At 36.3% G+C, this 24,733-nt stretch overlaps 2 protein-coding genes across 2 annotated transcripts in view; one reads left to right on the top strand and one right to left on the bottom strand.

Annotated features, from left to right (window-relative positions):
- LOC106138567 (uncharacterized protein MAL13P1.304-like) overlaps positions 1-5,604 on the bottom strand; it is a 37,427-nt gene extending 31,823 nt beyond the window's left edge. Inside the window, exons 1-4 of the mRNA XM_060952613.1 lie at positions 5,585-5,604; positions 4,119-4,313; positions 3,011-3,072; positions 2,727-2,755 (exon numbers count right to left, since the gene is read on the bottom strand). Of these exons, the coding sequence (XP_060808596.1) occupies positions 2,727-2,755; positions 3,011-3,072; positions 4,119-4,313; positions 5,585-5,604 (306 nt within the window). The remainder of the gene's footprint in view (positions 1-2,726; positions 2,756-3,010; positions 3,073-4,118; positions 4,314-5,584) is intronic.
- Positions 1-24,733, top strand: part of LOC106138583 (uncharacterized transmembrane protein DDB_G0289901) — a 429,961-nt gene that overhangs the window by 353,142 nt on the left and 52,086 nt on the right. The window lies entirely within an intron of this gene.

Raw genomic sequence — 24,733 nt, 5'->3', positions numbered from 1 at the left:
TCGTGTGGTTCCCGGCACCAATATAAAAAAGAGAATACTACAGCTGAACGTGGCCCATCAGTCTTTTCAAAACTGTTGGCTCTGACTACCCCGCACGCCATACAGACGTGATTATAAGTATGTTCAAATACAAATAAAATACTTTATTAGCTATAAATACGGTACAATTATAGGTGTTACAAAGTACATATATACATTTCGCGCATTTAACCAGTCATGGCATGCAAAATGTTTTACCAACTCTCGAATCTCGCATTATCGAGTTACAGTAGTAAGGGTGATATCCCATATCCCTTTTCAAGGGTGTATTTGTACACGGGACAGCCGGTAAGCCGCGGGGTTCGGTACAGTCGGGTGCATAATTTGAATGTTATTGTTAAAATTCAAATTCAAAATTTTTATTCATTATTATAGGATACTTCGTATCGCTTAATAATTGTCAAAATGTATGGTTTAACAACATTGGTTGACGTCAAATAAATTACTTAAAACTAAGTTTACTGCCGCTTCCAAGGCGTCATTGCAGAAGAAGCGGTAACAAACTGCACTGTAGCATTTTCTTCAACAACGAACGTGAATTCATTGTAGTTTGTTCCGCCGCTTCTACTACACTTGCGCTTTGGAAGCGGCAGTTAATATAACTTATACTAAAGCCATTAAGCGATACCTTGTACAATGCATAATTACATACATACATATGTATAATAATCGCGTCTTTATTCCTTTTAAGACGGATAGGCCACGTTCAGCTGTTTGGCTTAATGATAGAATTGAGATTCAAATAGTGACAGGCTGTTAGCCCATCGTCTAAAATGAAATCCCAAGTCAATAAACTCCCTTAGACGCTTTTTACGTCCATCCATGGGATAGAGATGTAGTGATCAAATTCTTTCTTATACTGGTGCCGGGAACCACACGGCACTAATAAATTATATAATATACCATTCCATTTCTAGTTTGCATGCAAAAATCCAAATATTTTTGACGGCCTCTGTGGCGCAGCGGTAGTACGCTTGTCTGTGACACCGGAGGTCCCGGGTTCGAATCCCGGCCAGGGCATGATGAGAAAATAACTTTTTCTGATTGGCCTGGGGTCTTGGATGTTTATCTGTATAAGTATTTATTATAAAATATAGTATCGTTGAGTTAGTATCTTGTATCACAAGTCTCGAGCTTACTTCGAGGCTAACTCAATCTGTGTAATTTGTCCCGCATATATTTATATTTTAACCACTTTTTTGGTCTGTTTATTTGTTTTTAATATCTTTATTGCATAAAAATTACACGGTAACAAGAAAATAGTACATATATACATATCATCACGTCTATATCCCTTGCGGGGTAGACAGAGCCAACAGTCTTAAAATGACTGAAAGGCCACGTTCAGCTGTTTGGCTTAATGATAGTGACAGGTCGCTAGCCCATCGAACAGAAGAATCCCAAGATTATATCTTGGGATTCTTCTTTTAGGCGATGGGCTATATAGCCAATCCCTTAGTCGCCTTTTACGACGACGACGGGAAAGAGAAGGAGTAGTCCTATTCTTTTTTCTATTAATGCCGGGAACCACACGGCACATAGTTATAAAAGAAACAAATCACTTGCAACTTGACGGACTAATTTCTTTTTAATTTTTTTTTTTATTTTTTTCTAACCACTTGTGAGCCCGACTGTACACTACACTGAGTACGACAATTTTTCCCTCCATTGTGCACTGTCCCCTAACTCTTTACCAAAGCGAGATGTATTAGTTTGTATTTTTTTTTAAACATTGTTGAGACGAACAAGCGTACGGCCTGATTGTACGATACGCGGTTCAATTTACATTTGTACGTAAAGCATAGAATAGAATAGAATAGATTTATTTTCAAAATTGGATACAAGGTATCACATATTGACATCACATCACTTAAATCTAATTATAACTACTACCGCTTCCAAAGTGTGTAGAAGAAGCGGCGGAACAAACTACACTGCAGCATTTTCATCGGACGTCAATATACAAACAAATATAGATCTCTCAAATCTAAATCATGAACGAATGCACATTGTCTACATTAAAAAACATGAATGAATGTAGAACTAGTACCTACATACATAAGTATATACATATATGTAATAGAATAGATTTAACATACAATACCTACATACATATGGTCACGTCTATATCCCTTGTGGGACAGGCAGAGCCAACAGTCTTGAAAAGACTGATAGGCCACGCTCAGCTATTTGGCGTAATGATAGAATTGAGATTCAAATAGTGACAGGTTGCTAGCCCATCGCCTAAAAAAAGAATCCCAAGTTTGTAAGCCTATCCCTTAGTCGCCTTTTACGACATCCTTAGGAAAGAGTGGTCCTACCGGGAAAAAGATAGAATAGATTTAATATAATAAATAATTTAATGTAAATTGACATAATATTAGATAGGTACATACGTACTTATCGCCTAAGCCGACGTATTGTTTATTTAATTTTCAATATTTTTTTAGTTTTTAGTGTGTTTTTTTTGTTCATTTTGTATAAATTTTTTCATAGTCGCTTTAGTGAAATAAAATTCCTCTTGACAATTAAAAAAAACTCAATATTATAATGTTCTCAAATTAACATAGAACTTAGTTAAACGCAACATAATCTAATTAAAGGTATATCTTGGACAAAAATGTTTTTTTATTAAATAATATATTTTATTTTATAAGTAGATATGGAAAGAACATGTCTGTACTTACAAAACCCTTTGCGCCCGTGTCGTCAAAATCTGAAAAGAGAAATGACTCACTTAAATGTAGACACAAGAACGCAATCGAGACAAAACGAATTAAATTAAATTCCCAAGTAATTAATTATCCTTTCCCATAATCTACCTTCCAATCTGCAGAGAGAGAAGTTCAACATTATGCTTTTACTTAAGGGAATCTATCCCTTCTGTCCACCACGCAAGGAATATAGACGTGACTGTATGTATGTATGTTATGTACCTATGAACACACAAACAGACACACACATTACACACCTGTGCTTGGCAATCCGGACATGACGCCGTCACCTCCCAGCTTTGAGTCGTCCCAGTCATTTCTGGAACAAATAATTCGGTAAAATTACTAATATCAACTGATGCCGTGTGGTTCCCGTCAGTGCCGTGTTGTTCCCGGCAGTGCCGTGTGGTTCCCGGCAGTGCCGTGTGGTTCCCGGCAGTGCCGTGTGGTTCCCGGCACCAACAAAAGAACAAAACTAGTACCACTCCATCTCGTTCCCATGGATGTCGTACAAGACGACTTAATGATAAGCTTATAAGCTTGGGATTCATCTTTTAGGCGATGGACCAGCAACACTATTTGAATTTCAATTTTATCGTTAAGCCAAACAGCTGAACATAGACTTTCAGTATTTTCAAGACTCTGTCAACCCCGCAAGGGTTGATCATCCCTAATGGGGTAGACAGAGCTAACAGTCTCACAAATACTGATACTATTAGGCTTGATGATAGAATTGAGATTCAAATAGTGACAGGTTGCTAGCCTATCGCACAAAGAAAGAATCCCAAGTTTATTAGCCTATCCCTTAGTCGCTTTTTACGACATCCATGAGAAAGATATGGAGTGGTCCCATTCTTTTTTATATTGGTGATGTGAACCACACTGCAAGGGATAACACATTTATATATATATACGAGATACGTTCGTCTAGGTCTTCCCACTCCGACCTTTCCCTCCACACTCTCCTTGTATATCTGCTTAGTCAACCTCAAATTAAGGACGTCCTGGTAAAGGGTCAGGTCAAAAGTACCCGAAACCGCCGAGCTTGTATGAAGAGAGTTATGAATGTGGACGAAGCGAAAGTAGTATGCAGAGATCGTGGCAAGTGGAAAGAGGTAGTCTCTGCCTACCCCTCCGGGAAAGAGGCGTGATTTTATGTATGTATGTGTATGTATATATATACGAGTACCTATTAAATATCCTGGTAAAGGGCCCTCCGGGCAAGAGGCGTGATTTTATGTATGTATGTAATATCTCAATTCTATCTTAAAGCCAAATAGCTGAACGTGGCCTGTCAGTCTTGACGTGATTATATGTATATATGTATATATACGAGTATATATGTATACATACAAGCTTAGTTACCTGTCTTCGTCCGCCTTGAGCCCTACATCGCCCAGATTGATGCCTCTAAATATTCTCCGCCCTGGTCTATCAGTCTTCAACCTCGTATCGCACGGACTCTTGAAAACGATATAGAACGCCACTATAACTGTTATCACGAAAACTACGCCCAGGCAGGCAATGCAGGCGTAGTCTGAGGTCGCCAGGCGTTTTAATCTGCAAGAAAATACATACACACATACATGCATGCATGCATACATACTTGCATGCAAAGAAAGAACGAAATATAAAAATGTTTATTTAGTACATAATAACATATCAAGAACAGAAACCTTAATCTATAACAACTTTTGTACTAAAATGTGGTACCAATTTGTGGTATATACCACAACGCTGGTCTTCCGTGGGCACCAATAACATGCACACATGCATACATACATAAAATCACGTCTACATATATCCCTTGCGGGGTAGACAGAGCCAACAGTCTTAAAAGCCACGTTCAGCTGTTAGGCTTAATGACAGAATTGAGATTTCAAGAAGAAGTTTAAAAGTCTATCCCTTAGTTGTCTTTTACGTCATCCATGGGAAAGAAATGGAGTGGTCCTATTCTTTTTTTTTTCTATTGGTGCCGGGAACCACACGGCACATATGTATGTATATGTATAATGAACAATTGCACCGTTGTGCATTTGTGTTTTTGTAATACTATATTTTTCTCATAATTCTGTTATGTACAATAAAGTATTTACAAACAAACAAACAAACAGGCTGAAATAGTGCACTCACGCGCATGAGGTACATGAAGCTGTGTCTTCGGATTTCTTACCGCCCTTGCACTGAAATAAAATTAAAAAAAAACAATCAAGGCTTGCATAAAAATAGCTACCAACTAAAAGGCAATGAATGATAGCCTTTTTTCTATTTCGAATTTTAATAGATTATGTTTATACTATCATTAAGCCAAACAGGTGAATGTGGCTTATCAGTCTCTTCAAGACTGTTGGTTCTGTTCACCCCGCAAGAAATAGAGACGTGACCATATGAATGAATGGATGAACATTTAGAGATACAGCGACCAGTACAGTCTATATACAGTCCACTCGAGCAAATGCCGCCGGAAGAGATTTCTCTAGAAATATATATAATAAGTAGTGCCCTTGTACTGAATCTCTCTTTATTTTAAGTTTTATTCTTATTTTCCTTGATGTACCTACGAGTTCATACATACATATGGTCACGTCTATATCACTTGCGAGGTAGACAGAGCCAATAGTCTAAGATAGAATTGAGATTCAAATAGTGACAGGTTGCTAACCCATCGCCTAAAAAATAATCCCAAGTTTGTAAGCCTTACCCTTAGTCGCCTTTCACGACATCCATGGGACAGAGACGGAATGGTCCTATTCTTTTTTTTTTGTATTGGTGCCGGGAACCACACGGCACTAGTACCTACATATATATATAAATAAATAACTAACACGCACCTGACATGTGTGTACGTCATACTGCCTGATCTCCGGAAGTTTTGAAGTGACGCAGTTTCTGTCAGAACTGGCCGAGTCACAGGGTCTCTGGAATTCGTGGAATTTGTAAAAAATTCGGGATATATATATATATATAAGTTACATACATACGTACATATAATCACGTCTATATCCATTGCGGGGTAGACAGAGCCAACAGTATTGAAAAGACTGATAACAACAGTATTAAATAAATTTCATCGTAATCGGTTGAGTAGTTTTTGCGTGAAATAGTAACAAACATCCATACTGCCATACTCATATACTTTCGCATTTATAATATTAGTAGGATAATTAACCCTTAACCGGTATCGTGGGGGCCGCGCAGACCCCACGCGTTATATTTTTGGAAGTGTCTAGTCCGCCACCAGCGGCCATTTAACAAATCGAATTACTAAGCCGCTAGTGGTAAAATAAGAAATTAAATAATTCTGCCACAAGTATTGTGGTTTTTAAATTTGTTCCTTTAGTCAAACTAATAAAGTCTAATTTTAAAATACACTAGGGCAGCGTAGTGAAGTTGTTCCTATTGCGGCAGACTAATATAAAATGCTATTCCGCCACAAGTTATTAGTTATTGGAATATGTTCCTTATAACTTGTATATAAAGCATATATTTCTTATGTTAAAGTATCGTACCGAAGTTAGCAATGTGACAAAAACAAAAACATAACCCTTTCGGTTTTTGTTTTTGTAGTTGATGAGGAAGTTTTAAACTTTTTTCATTGTTTGTATTACTGTAAATTATAATTAACGATAAAACCCAGAAAAAGCACTTAGAGTGCTTTTTCTGTGTACCGCAAAAATACAAAACAGCTATGTTAAAATAATAAAGGCCATAAAACAATAACAGTACTTAATCAAAAGGAAGAGACCAAAAAAATACAACATTTAGAAATAAACGACGAAGAAATAGAAAATGATGACAGAAATAAAGATGAAAATACGTTTAAAAGAACAAGTAACATAGAAATTAACAATAACACTACAGAGGTTTTAGAAACAGAGCAAATTGGATTTGCTAAAAATATAGTAATAATACATAATGAACAAAAAGAAAGCAATAAAATAAACTTAGAGACACATGTAATAATACATATTGAACCAGAAACAGAAAAGGAAGACACAAAATACTATGAAAATGTAACGATAAAAACAAATAAGGCACATACATATAATCGACCATACTGCAGAAGATTTAGAGATAGTAAATATAGAATACGCAGAGAGACAACTTATAATACATAATAAACAGGATGAGAATGAAATAAATCTACATATAGAGAAACCTGTTGAACAGAAACAAAATCTAGAAAAGGCTGAGAAACATGTAAAAACTGAAGATAGAAATGACAAAATATATGCCTGATTTAATGCCTTTAGCTAATGCTAAAGGCATTAAATCAGGCACAGACCTGTAATGCTCTTGTTAATCAAACAATAAGATTACCAGCTGTCCGAAAACGCAGAGGTCGACCCAAAGGGCATGATCTAACAGTAGTAGGAGTTAAGAAAAAAAAAAGAACAATATCTAAATAAACGTTGTTATGTACCCGTACATGAAAAATAAATATATTTCTTAGAAATTGTGTATCATTTACTACTTTTTGATAAGTATATCAATTGCCGCAAAAGGCTTGCCTCAGCTTTGGTGGCTGTTTATTTTTGGTAGGTATGCTGCCTCTAACTAGCGGTAGAATATTTTGTTGGTTTGACTTGCCACTTGTGGCAGAATAGCCTTATTTGTTATTGTGCCTATAGCGGCAGAAAAATATATTTTTTTATCTAACCACAAGTGGCAGTATATTTATTTTTATTAAATGACCACTGGTGGCAGACTAGACACTTCCTATATTTTTTTGAATTTTTTAAAAACTATGCCATTTTGAGTAATCTCATTACGTTGCGACACGCGGCTGGTGCCGGACATTCGGCGCTGAAGCTTTTACCAGAGCGGAGCTACGTACGTTGCGGGGGCCGTGCGGACCCCACTATATATATATTTTTTTTCTAATACGTTGAAATACTTATGTTTGAGTTTAATTTTTCAAAGTTTATTTTATAAGAAATAAGAAACATACATATGTTAGGTAAAGACTTTCGAAAAAATAGTTTTTTATTTTTTATTTTTATAGTGGTAAGAAAAAATAACCAAAAAATTGACCAAATTTTGTGATCTCTTGTAGTAAATAAGTTAAAAGAAGTATATGAATAAAAACTTATTAATTTCATAAAACAAGCTTGTTATTTATCCTATCAAAATAATTCTTGAAGTTCAAAAAAAACTTGTAGACATTTGTATCCTGGAATCTAATTTTAACAGGGGGCCGCGCGGCCCCCACGATACTAGTTTCGTTAGTCAAATTTACGATACCAGTTAAGGGTTAAAATTAAAATAACTCACATTGACAGTATGATCTGATTTTGATCTTGATGTCTTATACTGTTTCTTTTTTTTATGTCGTTCCGATTCGTTCAATAAATTCGCTTTTTCCGGATCACTGAAAATAAATAAATAATCTCAATCATGAACTGAACGTGGCCTATTAAACTTTCCAATGTTAGCTCTGTCTAGCCCGCAAGGGATACTGACTTGATAATTAAGGCCCATTGTGTTAATAATGAGTTTTATTTATCAAAATATTACAAAATATTCACAACAGCTTCGTCAACATCAAGGTAATACAAAATAGAAACAATCACCAAACAAACAAATACATTTAATCAAAAATACCACCCCGGACTGCACCCGGCTCAAAAGTACCCATTAAACTTGCCGCATTCCCTCTTTGGATAGCTATGGAGAGCCTTTGCACCAGGTACCATCCCGAGCGGTAGTCATAACCACGTGCCCTTAAACGCCGTCCTATCTCACCAATAAAGAGCCTCGCCTGAGGACACCATGGACCGGCTGTTTCTACGGCCACCGGAACAAACTCATACTGAGTTGTTAGAACCGAGTATTTATTAATCTTTTGTTCAGCAGCCATCTTAGCGGCTGCGCCGGGTGTACGCTCAGTGTTAGTGAGATAGGACGCCGCATACGTGCTAACACACGTCGCGTCCCACAACAGGCAACGTCCTCTCTGCCACGGCACCAGAGTGAGTCCATCAGGTCGCTTCCCGTCCGTACGCGACAGGCCCGGCGGTTCCAGCTGACAAGGTATATTGGCAGATATTAAAGCCCTTCGTATAATGTCATTTAACGAATTTTCTGACTTGATTATATGTATAAGGGGTTGGCTTATAAACTTGGGATTCTTCTTTTAGGCAATGAGCTAGCAACCTGTCACTATTTGAATCTCAATTCTATCATCAAGCCAAAAGCTGAACGTGGCCATTCAGTCTTTTCAAGACTGTTGGCTCTTTCTACCCCGCGAGGGATATAGACGTGACCATATATATGTATGTATGTTTAGCATGATATGATGATGAGAATTAGCCAGAAGACTCGAAAGCGACATTTACTAAATGAATTATGGTTTTATGGTATCCCAATTTTTAATGGGGGGTCAAACATACTTTTTCTCAAGCTGCATTATATCTTTGAATATCTTCAGCATTGGTGTGTGGGTTTCCTTATCAGATTTCCTGCCATGACTGTAAAATAAAGGAGATTTTAAACTTTCGCGTTGAATTATTTTATCATTGTACATATACCTAAGTCTTGGATGTTTATTAATCTATACTAATATTATAAAGCTGAAGAGTTTGTTTGTTTGAACGCGCTAATCTCCGGAACTACTAGTTCGAATTGCAAAATTCTTTTTGTGATCATTTATCGAGGAAGGCCTTAGGCTATATAACATCACGCTGCGACTATTAGAAGCGAATAAATAATGGAAAATGTGAAAAAAACGGGGTAAATTATTCATCCTTGAGGGCCTCAATGATGCCCAAAATAACTTTTCCACGCGGACGAAGTCGCGGGCACAGCTAGTTATAAAATATAGTATCGTTGAGTTAGTATCTTGTTACACAAGTCTCGAACTTACTATGAGGCTAACTCAATCTGTGTAATTTGTCCCGTATATATTTATTTTCTAGAGGCCGCCCGCGACTTCGTCCGCATGGAAACCCTATCAATCCCGCGGGAACTCCGGGATAAAACGTAGCCTATATGTTATTCTGGGTCTTCAGCTACTTACATACCAAATTTCATCGTAATCGGTTTAGTAGTTTTTGCGTGAAAGAGTAACAAACATCCACACTGACATACTTACAAACTTTCGCATTCATAATATTAGTAGGATTTATACATATATATATATTACATACCTTTTGATATTTCTTTCCATGCTATTTTAGACTTTTGACATTTGGCAATATTTTTTTAAATTTGGCTTGTTTATGGTTGTTACAAATAAATTAAGTAAAGAGGTTTTATAAAAAAATTATGTCATATTACGATTCTATGAATCGTGTGATTTCCCCTGAGAGTAGGACCACTCGATCTCTTTCCCATGAATGTCGTGAAAGACGACTAAGGGATATGCTTATATACTTGGGACTCCACTTTTAGGCGATGGGCTAGCAACCTGTCACTATTTGAATCTCAATTCTATCATTAAGCCAAACAGCTGAAAATGGCCTATCAGTCTTTACAATACCGTTTGCTCTGTCTACCCGCAAGGGATATAGACGCGATTATATGTATGTGTATATCTAAAGATGAAGCTGGCCCTCATATCTCACCTCCGCAACATCCCACATTCCATCCCAGGGGGCCAGTAAATGCTGTTCCCCAATTATTCTTCAACGTAAAGGTATCACACGGCTATCATATAATTTTATTGCTATACTAAAGGTTTCTGCTCACGGAGCGGTTTGTAGCTAAACGATTAAGTACATAAAAATTTAAATAATCTATGTATACTAATATTATAAAGCTGAAGAGTTTGTTTGTTTGAACGCGCTAATCTCAGAAGAACTACGGGTTCGAATTGAAAAATTCTTTTTGTATTAAATATAACATTTATCGAGGAAGGCTTCAGGCTATACTATAACATTACGCTGCAACTATTAGGAGCAAAGAAATAATGGAAAATGTGAAAAAAACGGGGAAAATTATTCATCCTTGAGGGCTTCAATGATGCCCAAAATATCTATTCCACGCGGACGAAGTCACAGCTAGTGTTATATTATATAAAATGAATACAAATGTATTTATTTTTAATTTATACATTTAAAAACATTATCAGAAAAGTGCTTTTTTTATAATTTTTATACCTACACATTTACGAGGTGGACGCTAAGCAAGCTTATAATGTAATAAGTTAGACTTCAAGGTTGAATAAATAAACAAATATATACGGGACAAATTACACAGATTGAATTAGCCTCGAAGTAAGTTCGAGACTTGTGTTACGAGATACTAACTCAACGATACTATATTTTATAATAAATACTTATATAGATAAACATCCAAGACGCAGGCCAATCAGAAAAAGTTCTTTTCTCATCATACCATAATTCAATAATAGAGAGACTACATACATACATCTGGTCACGTCTATATCCCTTGCGAGGTAGACAGAACCAACGGTCTTGAAGAACTGAATGGCCACGTTCAGCTATTTGGCTTAATGATAGAATTGAGATTCAAATTGTGACAGGTTGCTAGCCCATCGTCTAAAAAAGAATCCCAAGTTTTTAAGCCTACCCTTTAGTCGCATTTAAGGACATCCATGGAAATGAGATGGAGTGGTCATATTCTTTTTTGTATTGGTGCCGGGAACCACACGGCAAAAAATTTAATGAAAGCGTTTAAACGCTCCGTGCATAGCAGCCATTACGTGCACGCAATATGTTTGAGTGATACTTAGTATTTTATAGCTAAATATTTCACGAAAGCTGTAAACATATTATAATAAATTGTTATTGATATATTATATGTTTGAAACTGGCTATGCCCGCGACTTCGTCCGCGTGAGTTATTTTGGGCATCATTGAAGCCCTCAAGGACGAATAATTTGGTTTTTTTTTTACATTTTCCATTATTTATTTGCTCCTTGTAGTTGCAGAGTGATATTATATAGCCTAAAGCCTTCCTCGATAAATGGTCTATTCAACGCAAAAATAATTTTTCAATTCGAACCAGTAGTTCCTGAGATTAGGGCCTTCAAACAAACAAACTAGATAGACTGGCTGTGCCTTCGACATCGTCCGCATGGAAAAGTTATTTTGGGCATCATTGAAGCCCTCAAGGATGAATAATTTTCCCCATTTTTTTTTTTACTTTTAATTCTGACCATATGTATGTATCTCAATTCTATCATTAAGCCAAACAGCCTATCAGTGTTTTGATTACTATTGGCTCTGTCTATCCCTGTAAGACGTGATTATGAATGTTATAAATGGAATTTCATTATGCTATTTACGCGCCTTCATTGCGGTATTTTGAAGGCTCCCCCCTGCCCCCACTTCTGCCCCCCTCCTGCGTCAGAGCGCACCGTCTCTATATGTAAACCGAGGCTGATAAATAAAGAAATAGGAAAAACGGTGTGTCAGGGCTGTCAAAAGTAGTTTTATTTTGTTACTAGAGGCCGCCCGCGACTTCGTCCGCATGGAAACCCTATCAATCCCGCGGGAACTCTGGGATAAAAAGTAGCCTATGTGTTATTCTGGGTCTTCAGCTACCTACATACCAAATTTCATGGTAATCGGTTCAGTAGTTTTTGCGTGAAAGAGTAACAAACATCCATACATCCATACATCCATACAAACTTTCGCCTTTATAATAGTAGTAGGATCTTGTTGTTAGGAACACAAGCTATCTTTTCTCATGGATGTCGCAAAAGGCGACTAAGCGAAATGCTAATATACTTGGGATTTCTTGTCGCTATTTGAATCTCAATTCAAACATTAAGCCTAACAGCTGAACGGTGCCTTTCAATTTTTTTTCAAGACTGTTGCCTCTGTCTGCCCCGCACGGGATATAAACGTGATTTTATGAATGAATGATTCTTATTGTAGGCGATGAGCTAGCAACCTGTCACTATTTGAATCTCAATTACTACATTAAGACTAACAGCTGAACGTGGCCTGTCAGTCTTTCAAGACTGTTGGCTCTGTCTACCCCGCATGGACGTGACTGTTGTGTATGTATGTGTCAACCCTAATAGCTAATATGTGACTGACAGCGGTCGTAAATAACAGGCGGGTCAAATGTGGGGTTCCAATATGGACATTTTATTTATTTTTCGTAAGAAAATTATTTCAACAAGAGGCCGCCCGCGACTTCGTCCGCGTGGCATCAATCCCGCGGGAACTCCGGGATAAAAAATAGCCTATATTATATATAACTACACTATTTATATATTCTGGGTCTTAAGCTACCTACTTACATATTAAATTTCATCGTAATCGGTTCAGTAGTTTTTGCGTGCAAGAGTAACAAACATCTATACAAACATGACATACCTACTCACAAACTTTCGCATGTATAATATTAGTAGGATTTTATCATAAATCATAATCATTTATTCCTCGAATATATATGTAGGTCTTAAGATAGATTTTAATATCTAAATTGGAACTTATGAACGCCATCATTGGAATACTTAGGTCATGTTTTGCGAAACGGAGTGTGATTTCGCAACAGATTTTATAAAGGACTTAATCCGTTGGAAAAAAAACGTGGGAAAAGCCGCTCATGGTTGAGAAACTTCCGAGTAGAAAGAAGGAGTAACATTAGTAGTTTTTGCGATCAGTAGGTAAGTGAAAGATTTATTTAGCCTAACCAAAAATAAAGGGATAGGCTTCCAAACTTGGGATTCTTTTTTAGGCGATGGGCTAGCAACCTGTCACTATTTGAATCTCAATTCCATCATTAAGCCAAATAGCTGAACGTGGCCATTCAGTCTTTTCAAGACTGTTGGCTCTGTCTACCCCGCGATGGATATAGATGTGACGATATGTATGTAACCAAAAATTCTAATTAATTTGCTATTATTACATAGATAAACATTTAGAAATTTAAAAATTCAAATTTAGAAATTTTAAAATCAAAATTAAGGAATTAATACAATTAAGTTAAGGAAAGTAATTAGCTTGTATGTAAGCTAATTACTTTCCTTAACTTCATTGCTACTATACATATGTTCAGGTCTATATCCCTTGCAGGGTAGACAGAGCCTGCAGTCTTGACAAAAGTAGTGCCAGGTTGGTAGCTTATCGCCTAAAACAAGAATGCCAAGTTTACTAGCCTTGCCCTTAGCCGCCTTTTACACCCATCGTAAAGATAAGGAGAGCTCCTATTCTAAGTCCCAAGAACCACACGGCACCTCATCTTGTTTTCATATTTTTACCCCATAATCCTGGATTGGGTAAGTCAGTCAGTCAGTCTGGCCTAACCCATATAGAATACATACATACATATACATATGGTCACGTCTATATCCCTTGCGGGGTAGACAGAGCCAACAGTCTTGAGAAGACTGAATGGCCACGTTCAGCTATTTGGCTTAATGATAGAATTGAGATTCAAATAGTGACAGGTTGCTGGCCTGTCGCCTAAAAGAAGAATCCCAAGTATATAAGCCTATCCCTTAGTCGCCTTTTACGACATCCATGGGAAAGAGATGGGGTGGTCCTATTTTTTTTTTTCAAATGGTGCCGGGAACCACACGGCACTATAGAATCTTGGTTATAAATCCAGTAACAGGTTTTCTCACCACGTCTTCCCTTCCACTCCTGTAAATGTTACAATAGCATTATCCCAGATATTCAATGACACACCCGGTTTGGCATGCTGTGTCGTAAAGAGTGAGGTTTACATGCTCTAATAATGTAGCGGTTTGGGGTTGTGGCGCTAACGATTGGGGCAAGTCACGGGCTGAAGCGTTTTATCGTTTTAAATTTTTTTTGTTTGTAAATAGGTACTTTATTTTACACGACAATTTTTTTGTATTTTGGTTTTATTTTATTTTATTTTATTTTATTTATAAAGCAACATAACAGACACTAACTAATAAGATGCATGTTTTCTTAATAAATAAAATTGTTCCGACTTAGCATCCATATGGCGTATGCGCAGTTGCTTAAGCTTAATAACTAATATAAAACTTTTTATGAGCAGTATCACATAAAAAGACATTAAAAATAACAATGCACAAGGGCGGACTTATCCCTGTGAGGGATTTCTTCCAGTCAACCAGGTTTTCTAGCGTTTTATTATAATCTGTGAAAAAAAGAGCTTACGTTTAATAACATTGACAGCTAAAGTTTTATTTTTTAATTTAAGACGGCCTCTGTGGCGCAGAATTACACTTACTGCTTATAAATAGTTACAATATGAACACTGTTAGGCATCGTAATTTTAAAATAATATGGAAAGGCGGGCTGGTTTATGTCGGCTATTGTCTATCTATACTAATATTATAAAGCTGTATAGTTTGTTTGTTTGAACGCGCTAATCTCAGGAACTACTGGTTCGAATTGAAAAAATATTTTTGCGTTGAATAGACCATTTATCGAGGAAGGCTTTAGGCTATATGACATCACTCTGCAACTATTAGGAGCGAAGAAATAATGGAAAATGTGCAAAAGAACGGGGAAAGTTATTCATCCTTGAGGGCTTCAAAGACGCCCAAAATAACTATTCCACGCGGACGAAGTGTTGAATATAACTTAACTCTCTTATGCCTTGCACCATACATATTGGGTATCGATAGATGAGAGGTGAGACGACCGTTTTTACGATTGTAGCTCTTTTGTAGTGTCACGGGGAAAGCGGTCACGCGCATTGGTATGTATTTTATTTTTATTAAATTTGACTGAAGAAAAAAAAATGGAATAGAATAGATTTAATTTCAAAATTGGATACAATGTATGACTTATTGACGTCACATTACTTAAATCTAATTATAACTACTGCCCCTTTCAAAGCGCATGTGTGGAAGAAGCGGCGGAGCAAACTACACTGCAGCATTTTCACCGGACGTTTATAGAATAATATATATTATTATAACTGGATTTCGTCGTCAGCTCGTGAAAATGCAATTCGCTATTTTCTGTAACCGTGTGTTAATTTTGCATACAAATCGTCATCGGTAAAAAAAAATATTTTCGAATTACCTACCGGTTCAAATTTCCTTGGAAAGTTGATCGCAGTCATATGTACTTAATTTGCTTAGAAAATTTGTGCGATATTTTAAAAAGCATCCCGTTATACGTATAGACAAACATACATCCAAGACGCAGATCAATAAAAATACATTATCAATTTTAAAAAATAAGGCTTTTTACAAAAAAAAAAAAACTTTGCTACACAAACGAATTCTATTGACCGTTCCAATTCACAACAACATCACTATAGACAAATCTTCTAATATGTTGAAAACAAATACAAAATGAAATGAAATGAAATTACCGAAGGCGGATCAAGGGATAGGCGCGGCATAGTAAAACATGGTTTTTATGTCACGTTCACAGATATTACGGGCAGGTCAGGTGATAGAAGCTTAGTTGAACGAGGAATCGTATTGGTGTTTACGAAAGAAGAAATCGTTTCTTATCCTAATGTTGATTCCTCTCTGGAGAGCCTTGGATTCGTCTGCGTTACATTTAATCACGTCTTTGTCCTTTATGGAGCAGACAGAGCCTACAGTCTCGCTAAGACTAAAAGGCCACGTTTAACTGTTTAATGATGGAATTGAGATTAGGAGCCTGTTTACTTGTGACTAAGATTCTATCTATCAATATCAATATTATAAAGCTGAAGAGTTTGTTTGTTTGTATGTTTTGTTATAAATGTTACTATATTGAATTGTATGAAGAGAGTTATGAATGTGGATGAAGCGAAGGAAGTATGCAGAGATCGTGGCAAGTGGAAAGAGGTAGTCTCTGCCTACCCCTCCGGGAAAGAGGCGTGATTTTATGTATGTATGTATGTAAGGTATCTGTAAATAGAAATTTTTATACGTTTGTAACATATCAAAATAAGTTTTTGACATTTTGCAATACGTATTCACAATTTTGTAAAAAAAAATCAAATGTATCTAGGTACGTGTATTCGCGACGAAGAACTAGTTTTTTTAAAAGCTATTTTTATATATTTCTGTTCGTAAACAATGTGTTTAAAATATAACCTCACTGGAATACCGACGATCTCAAATCTATAAGGCGTCAGTCATGCTCTAATTGCATGGAGCTTTCAGGGCGGGACGGCTTTATGCACTATATTTATTTAACCAGTCACCAATAAAAAAAAAAATAGGACCACTCCATCTCGCCCCCATGGATGTCGTAAAAGGCGACTAAGGGAATAGGCTTACATTTAACATTTTATTACGAAATTTGATACAGACATATAATGGACTTTCCAGAGTGACATAAGCTAATTTTTTTTTTCTGGCATTTCCCACGCCCTGCGCAAAAGATAGTTATTTACATACATACATTTGTATATACGTAAAATCACGCCTCTTTCCCGGAGGGGTAGACAGAGACTACATCTTACTACGGTTATATAGCCTTCAGCCTTCCTCGATAAATGGTCTATTCAACGCAAAAAGAATTTTCCAATTAGAACCAGTAGTTCCTGAGATTAGAGCGTTCAAACAAACAAACTCTTCAGCTTTATAATATTAGTATAGATACATATACATACATAAAATCACGCCTCTTTCCCGGAGGGGTAGTCAGAGACTACATATTTCCACTTGCCACGATCTCTGCACACTTCCTTCGCTTCATCCACATTCATAACTTTCTTTATGCAAGCTCGGCGGTTTCGGGTACTCTTGACCTAGTGATAAGTCATTGATAAATCATTAATTACGAGTATTAACACAGTTATAGAATGGATCTTCTACTCGTAGAGTGACATAAGCTAACTTTTTTTCTTTCGTTTCTCACGCGTGCTCAAAAAATTGTTATTTACAGTATGACCACATGTTGCATAAACCGATCCCTGGGTGCGGGTGGAATGCACCGTCGTTCAGTTTTCATTTAACGTGAGATTGTGTCGTGAATACCAATACGATATAGAAAACGTGTTTCTTTTCATACAAATAATAGAAATGTTTACGATTTCAAATGTCAACTTTTATGCCGTGCGGTTCCTGGCAAAAAATATGACTTTAGAGACTTTAGAGATATTATTAAGTCATGTTATGTCATAATATAAAAAAAAAATTGTCTTTAAATTTGCACTTTAGAATAGGATCATAGGATCTTTCCCAAAGATGTCGTAAAAGGCGACTAAGGAAAAACCTTTTAAACTTGGGATTCATGTTGTAATGGATGGACTAGCAACATGTCGCAAGCCGTAGTACATAATTGGACGTGGTTTTTCAGCCCGTAGATGATACAATTGAGATTCAATAAGAATCCCAAGTTTGCCAACCTTTTCTTTAGTCTCCATTTACGATATCCATGGGAAAGATGTTATTCGAAAGTGCATATTCAAAAGCAAATTATTTTTTTTTATTATTAATATGGGACATATTATATATATTCATTTGAAAGATATGGAGTGTGTGTGTATGGAATGATATTTGTTTGTTTGTCATATCTTTATTGCATAGAAATTTACACAGTAACAAGAAAATAGTACACAGTTATAAAAGAAACAAATCATGTTCTTAATTAAAATACCGAGAACCGCACGGCACTAATTTAATCATTTATTTATTTAACAAAAACAAAGACTTTTAATGTCTGACCCCAAAACAACAAAATTGTGATTCCCGTTTGTCTATCAAAACCATTGTAATTCAGCTGGTGTTTCGAAATCATCTTAATATTCTTAATCCAGTCGTCGGCAGATGTTCCCGTTGGAATATCATTATGGCAGGGTGGACGAGCCTATTATTGACCAAAATTTAAAAGTTCAAAATTCAACATTTTCATTCATTATTATAGGATAAATCATCTCGCTTCATAATTGTCAAATCTTTTGGTTAGGTTTGGTTGACGTCAAAATAAATTACTTAAAACTAACTTTACTGCATATCGCTTAATAATTGTCAAATCTTTTGGTTTGGTTTGTTTGACGTCAGAGTAAATTGCTTAAAACTAAGTTTACTGCCGCTTCCAAGGCGTCAGTGCAGGAGAAGCGGTAACAAACTGAACTGCAGCATTTTCTTCTGGACCCTGCGTTATTTTTTATTTACTTTGCTACCTCCTAACTCATTAATTTATTAAAATCATGTAAATTACTTCTTTAATAAAAATATTGAAGAGCTTGTTACATACTTACGTTATTATCACTTAAGGCTAACAATTTAAAAAAGACTGGAATCAGCTGTATCGCCAAATGATGGAATTGAGATTCAAATAGTAACTTTATTAGCTTTTTATTTGATGAAAGCCAATTAAAAATGTAAACAACTTTTTCATTTATATTTACTTAAGTTTCATTGCATCAGAAAAAAAAATTACATGAATAGAAAGAAAGTGAAATGTGTTGAATAGAACTAGAAAAAAAATATTCTTCCAGACAGTCAGACGATTAATATGAATAGTTAAAGACGATTAAGGTTAAAGGCATACCCCGGGCTCCTCTCCAGAGAGGTGAGGATGCAACCGGGACTAAAAGCCAGTTGGAAGAAGTCAGACGATTAATTTTATGTTGTAAAACATATTTGTAATTTATTTAGTAAAAAATAAACATACATAGGTACATACATACATGTAATCACATCTACATCTATTGCGGTTAGACAGTGCCAATAGTCTTGAAAACACTGAAAGGCCACGTTCGGCTTAATGATAGAATTGAGATTAAAATAGTGACAGGTTGCTAACCCATCGCCTAAAAGAAGATTCCCAAGTTTTTTAGCCTATCTATGTATTAGTCGCCTTTTACGACATCCATGAGAACGAGATGAATAAAAAATAAACATAATATATTACAATTAAATTAAATTAAAACTTAAACTACTTATAATTATAAGTAGGTTTAGTTTTAATTTCACATAATAAAAGGCGACTACTACATAGATAGGCTTCTTTTTAGTCTTTTCAAGACTATTAGCACTGTCTAACCGCACGGAATACAGACGTGACCATATGTATGTTTGTATGTTTTGTCAGCGGTCAATAACAGGTAACATTACCCTACAAATTTCTCCTTCCATCAGATTACAAAGTATCTATAGATATATGTAGGTACACATCATAACTTCGTCTTTACAAATGGGGTAACGTTTTATAATCTTGCATTGTGTTAAATGTATTTGTATAGGGATTAAATTATATACGTTTCTAAACATTTGTATTTTATATCGACGGTTGAAAGGCTAATTGTGTCAAGCGACATTTTTTGAGATATTGAGTTATATACATATTTGGAATCAGCGAATTTTTCTCCATCGTTTGAGCTCACTCTCATATTTTTCTGAGCATTTTTTTGGCGCTTGACACAACCGCAAAAAAGGGTCTCATTTTGGCGGTCATTGATCTAAACGACAAAGATTTGGGTAAATTTGTGGATCTGCCACTTAAACCTTTTTGACTTTTATCATATTTTTTGTGTCAAGGCGTATGGATTACATTGCATCATACTATTTTGAAAATCAGAGGCGCTTGCGCCAATTTGCCTTTTCGCTTTTTATAGGATATGGTCGCTTGACCCATTTTGATTTCTAAGATAATATTGAACTACGTCGCTTAGCCTTTTTTGTTTTCCATCGCCCCACACACGCATGTCGTTTGACACATTTTGTTGCACGATGTAGGTAGTTATCGTGTTGTGTGCGCTGCCGAGGCATGTTTCGCTCGCGCTCGCGCGCGTCTTCGGCGTCAGTCAAACGCCGGCGGTTAACGAAGTTGTACATACATACATACATAAAATCACGCCTCTTTCCCGGAGGGGTAGGCAGAGACTACCTCTTTCCACTTGTCACGATCTCTGCATACTTCCTTCGCTTCATCCAAATTCATAACTCTCTTCATGCATGCTCCTTTATTTTCTATTTCTGTAACTACATCTTCTTTCAAATCACAACATTTCCTTACCACGCTGTTCCTTATCCGGTCACTCAATTTCACACCCATCATACTCCTTAACGCTCTCATTTCCACTGCATTTATTCTGCTTTCGTGCTTCTTTTGCCATACCCAACTTTCACTCCCATACATTAATGTCGGAACCAACACGCCCCTATGCACAGCCAGTCGAGCCTTTTTGGATAGTTTCTGACTGCTCATAAAGGCATGCAAAGCTCCATTCACCATGTTCCCTGCGTTCACTCTCCTTTCAATATCACTATCACACTTGCCATCTGATGTAAACTTTGATCCTAGATATACAAACTCTTTCACTTGCTCAACTTTTTCTCCTCCAATCAAAATATTACATGCTGTCATTTCTTTCTACATACATACATACATTAAATCACGCCTCTTTCCCGGAGGGGTAAGCAGAGACTACCTGTTTCCACTTGCCACGATCTCTGCATACCTACTTCCTTCGCTTCATCCACATTCATAACTCTCTTCATGCATGCTCGGGGGTTTCGGGTACTTTTGACCTGACCTTTTACCAGGACGTCCTTAATTTGATCAAGATACGTTCGTCTAGGTCTTCCCCCTCCGACCTTTCCCTCCACACTCTCCTTGTATATCTGCTTAGTCAACCTGTTTTCATTCATCCTCTCCACATGACCGAACCATCTCAACATACCCTTTTCTATTCCTGTCAATACTTCTTCTTTCACATCACAACATTCCCTTATCACGCTGTTCCTTATCCGGTCACTCAATTTCACACCCATCATACTCCTTAACGCTCTCATTTCCACTGCATTTATTCTGCTTTCGTGCTTCTTTTGCCATACCAAACTTTCACTTCCAAACATTAATGTCGGGACCAACACGCCCCTATGCACAGCCAGCCGAGCCTTTTTGGATAGTTTCTGACTGCTCATAAAGGCATGCAAAGCTCCATTCACCATGTTCCCCGCGTTCACTCTCCTTTCAATATCACTATTACACTTGCCATCTGATGTAAACTTTAATCCTCGATATACAAACTCTTTCACTTGCTCAACTTTTTCTCCTCCAATCAAAATATTACATGCTGTCATTTCTTTTTCCATTTCAAAAACCAGTGTTTTAGTTTTACTTACGTTCCCTCTCATTCCATTCTCTTTTAAAGCTTCATGCATACAGTTTACCATCTGCTGTAACTCCTCCGCTGATGACGCCAGTATAACCTGATCGTCGGCATAGAGCAGACATTTGACGAGTAACTCATTCATCCTTAATCCACTTTCAGACTCTTTGGTTGAACAGTTCCGGTGACGCAACACATCCTTGCGTAACGCCTTTCTCAATCTTAAACCACTCAGTGTGCGCTCCGTTTATCCTGACACAAGCACTCGAATCCTCATATAAGGATTTCTTTTTTGTTTTATTTAAAAATAACCGTTATTTAATTCCTAAAAAATTATTGTATTGATGACAAAAACCTAAAGTCATGATCACCTTTCTATTGGCATGCCGTTTATTTCAATTGCTCAATTTTCTTTTTGTATTATTTTGTCTTTTAAACTGAAATATCAATTTAGTGTTGAAAATTACATGGCATTTAAATCATTTTCAATTATTTTGTATTACATGGGATGGGCGCTTGAACCATTTTGCTGTCCAGTTATTTGTTCACTTCAAGCATTTGACTCATTTTGCTGTCAAGTTATTTGTTCATTTCAAGCATTTAACTCATTTTGCCTTTCCCTGGAAAAGTGTCATTTTGATGTAAGCGCCATAAAATTACTGAAATATTGCTAAATAGTAACAGAAATAATGGTTTTACGTACTTTTTAACCTTATAAATATACTGTATTAATTTTATCAAAATCGGTCAAGCCATTTTTTAACAGCGAATTTTTTTCCAAAAATTAAAACTTTAAACCGCTTTTTCTCAGCTTTCACAAAATGGCGCTTACCACAATTAGCCTTTCAACCGTCGATATGTATAATAACTAGCTGTGCCCGCGACTTCGTCCGCGTGGAATAGTTATTTTGGGCATCATTGAACCCCTCAAGGATAAATAAATTTTCCGGTTTTTTTTCACATTTTACATTATTTCTTTGCTCCTAATAGTTGCAGCGTGATGTTATATAGCCTTAAGCCTTCCTCGATAAATGGTCTATTCAACGCAAAAAGAATTTTTCAATTCGAACCAGTAGTTCCTGAGATTAGCCTGTTCAAACAAACAAACTCTTCAGCTTTAAAATATTATAGTATAGATACTAACTTACGCCCGCGGCTTTGTCCGCGTTAGAAGAACCAAGAATGTCCTACTCTATAGAATAGAATAGCTTTATTTTCAAAATTGGATACAAGGTATCACTTATTGACGTCACATCACTTAAATCTAATTATAAATACTGCCGCTTTCAAAGCGCGTGTGTACAAGAAGCGGCGGAACAAACTACACTGCAGCATATTCACTGGACGTCAATTTACAAATATAGGTAGATCACTTAAATCTAAATCATGGACGAATGCACATTGTGTACATTGAAAAACATTAATTAATGTAAAACGAATTATTTCTTTCTTTACATAAGTTGTACAAAGATAATTTGAAATACTGAAAGTATTTTAAATTATCTGTCTACAACATATTGTCGTTAAAATAGTACAAACAAACACACAAACACTCACACATTTATATTATTAGTACGGATGCATACAAACAATACTAATTTCTAATCAAATTTCTACGCAACATAGAAAGCATAAGTTCATTTTCAGGTACATGTAGAGACATCTGGTATCGAATAGTGGAAACATACATTTTTATAAATATTTAATGCAGAATTCTGTAATACAAAAAATCGAATTTATATTAGGAGAATTTTAGTAACATTTCACTATTATACTTTGTGCCGGCCATTTTAATGCTTTTTATCATAATTTTCTGTAATTTAAAATATGTGCTGCCATCTTGTAGTTAAGTTAAGTACTATTTCAGTGTTTTTCAGTCGTACTCGTAGGTGTCTTACTTTCTCTAATATCAATGTTTCAAGCATTGCTCCCTAGATGGCGTGATAACAAATTTTTGATGATAGAGTAACCTAACCGTAAAAGGTTTATATGACACTAGCTGTGCCCGCGACTTCGTCCGCGTGGAATTTTGGACGTCATTGAAGCCCTCAAGGATCCCCGTTTTTTTCACATTTTCCATTATTTCTTCGCTCCTAATAGTTGCAGCGTGATGTTATACAGCCTAAAGCCTTCCTCGATAAATGGTCTATTCAACGCAATAAGAACTTTTGAATTCGAACCAGTAGTTCCCAAGATTAGCGCGTTCAAACAAAGAAACAAACTCTTCAGCTTTATAATATTAGTATAGATAAGTTATTTTCGGCAAAGTATAATAGAACCACTCACAATTTATAGTGACAGGAATAGAAAAGGGAATGCTTGGTTTGGTCATGTCGAGAAGATGAATGAAAGCAGGTTGACTAAGCAAATGTACAAAGAAAGTGTGAATGGGACTGTTGGAGTGGGAAGGCCTAGACGAACGTACCTTGATCAAATCGGAGATGTTCTTGCAAAAGGTCAGATCAAGAGTACCCGAAACCGACGAGCTTGCATGAAGAGAGTTATGAATGTGGATGAAGCGAAAGAAGTATGCAATGATCGGGGCAAGTGGAAAGATGTGGTCTCTGCCTACCCTTCCAGGAAGTGGCGTGATTTATGTATGTATGTATTTTATGTTAAAGTTAGAGGTGACTAAGGAAATTACCTAAACAAAGCTGAAAATATCCTAGACTTGATTTCGATCTAGCCTTGATATTCCTGTAGCTTATTATTGACGACTAAGAAAATTTGAATAGATAGATTGGGTCTCATTTGTAAATGCAGGGAATTTCTTGTACACAATTGGCCGTATGTTTATTGAAAATAAAAAAAAAACCTAGGTTCTACCTTTTTCGCAGTAAGATGAAAAAAATAAAAGGGCTTGAAACTTTGCGACTGATTTATCTATTGTTTATTTACGTACGTACTATGTACGTCAAACGATATGATACGGCTCTCAAAATATTATTCAGTTTGGGTAGGTACCTACCTTTATGCGTTATTAAACTTTAACAACAAGTAAGTATATGACCTGATTATTTTTGTCTACGTACATACAGTCACGTCTA

The sequence above is a fragment of the Amyelois transitella genome, chromosome 29 (assembly GCF_032362555.1).
Source record: "Amyelois transitella isolate CPQ chromosome 29, ilAmyTran1.1, whole genome shotgun sequence".
NCBI lineage: Eukaryota > Metazoa > Arthropoda > Insecta > Lepidoptera > Pyralidae > Amyelois > Amyelois transitella.
This window is presented reverse-complemented; position numbering and strand designations above follow the sequence as displayed.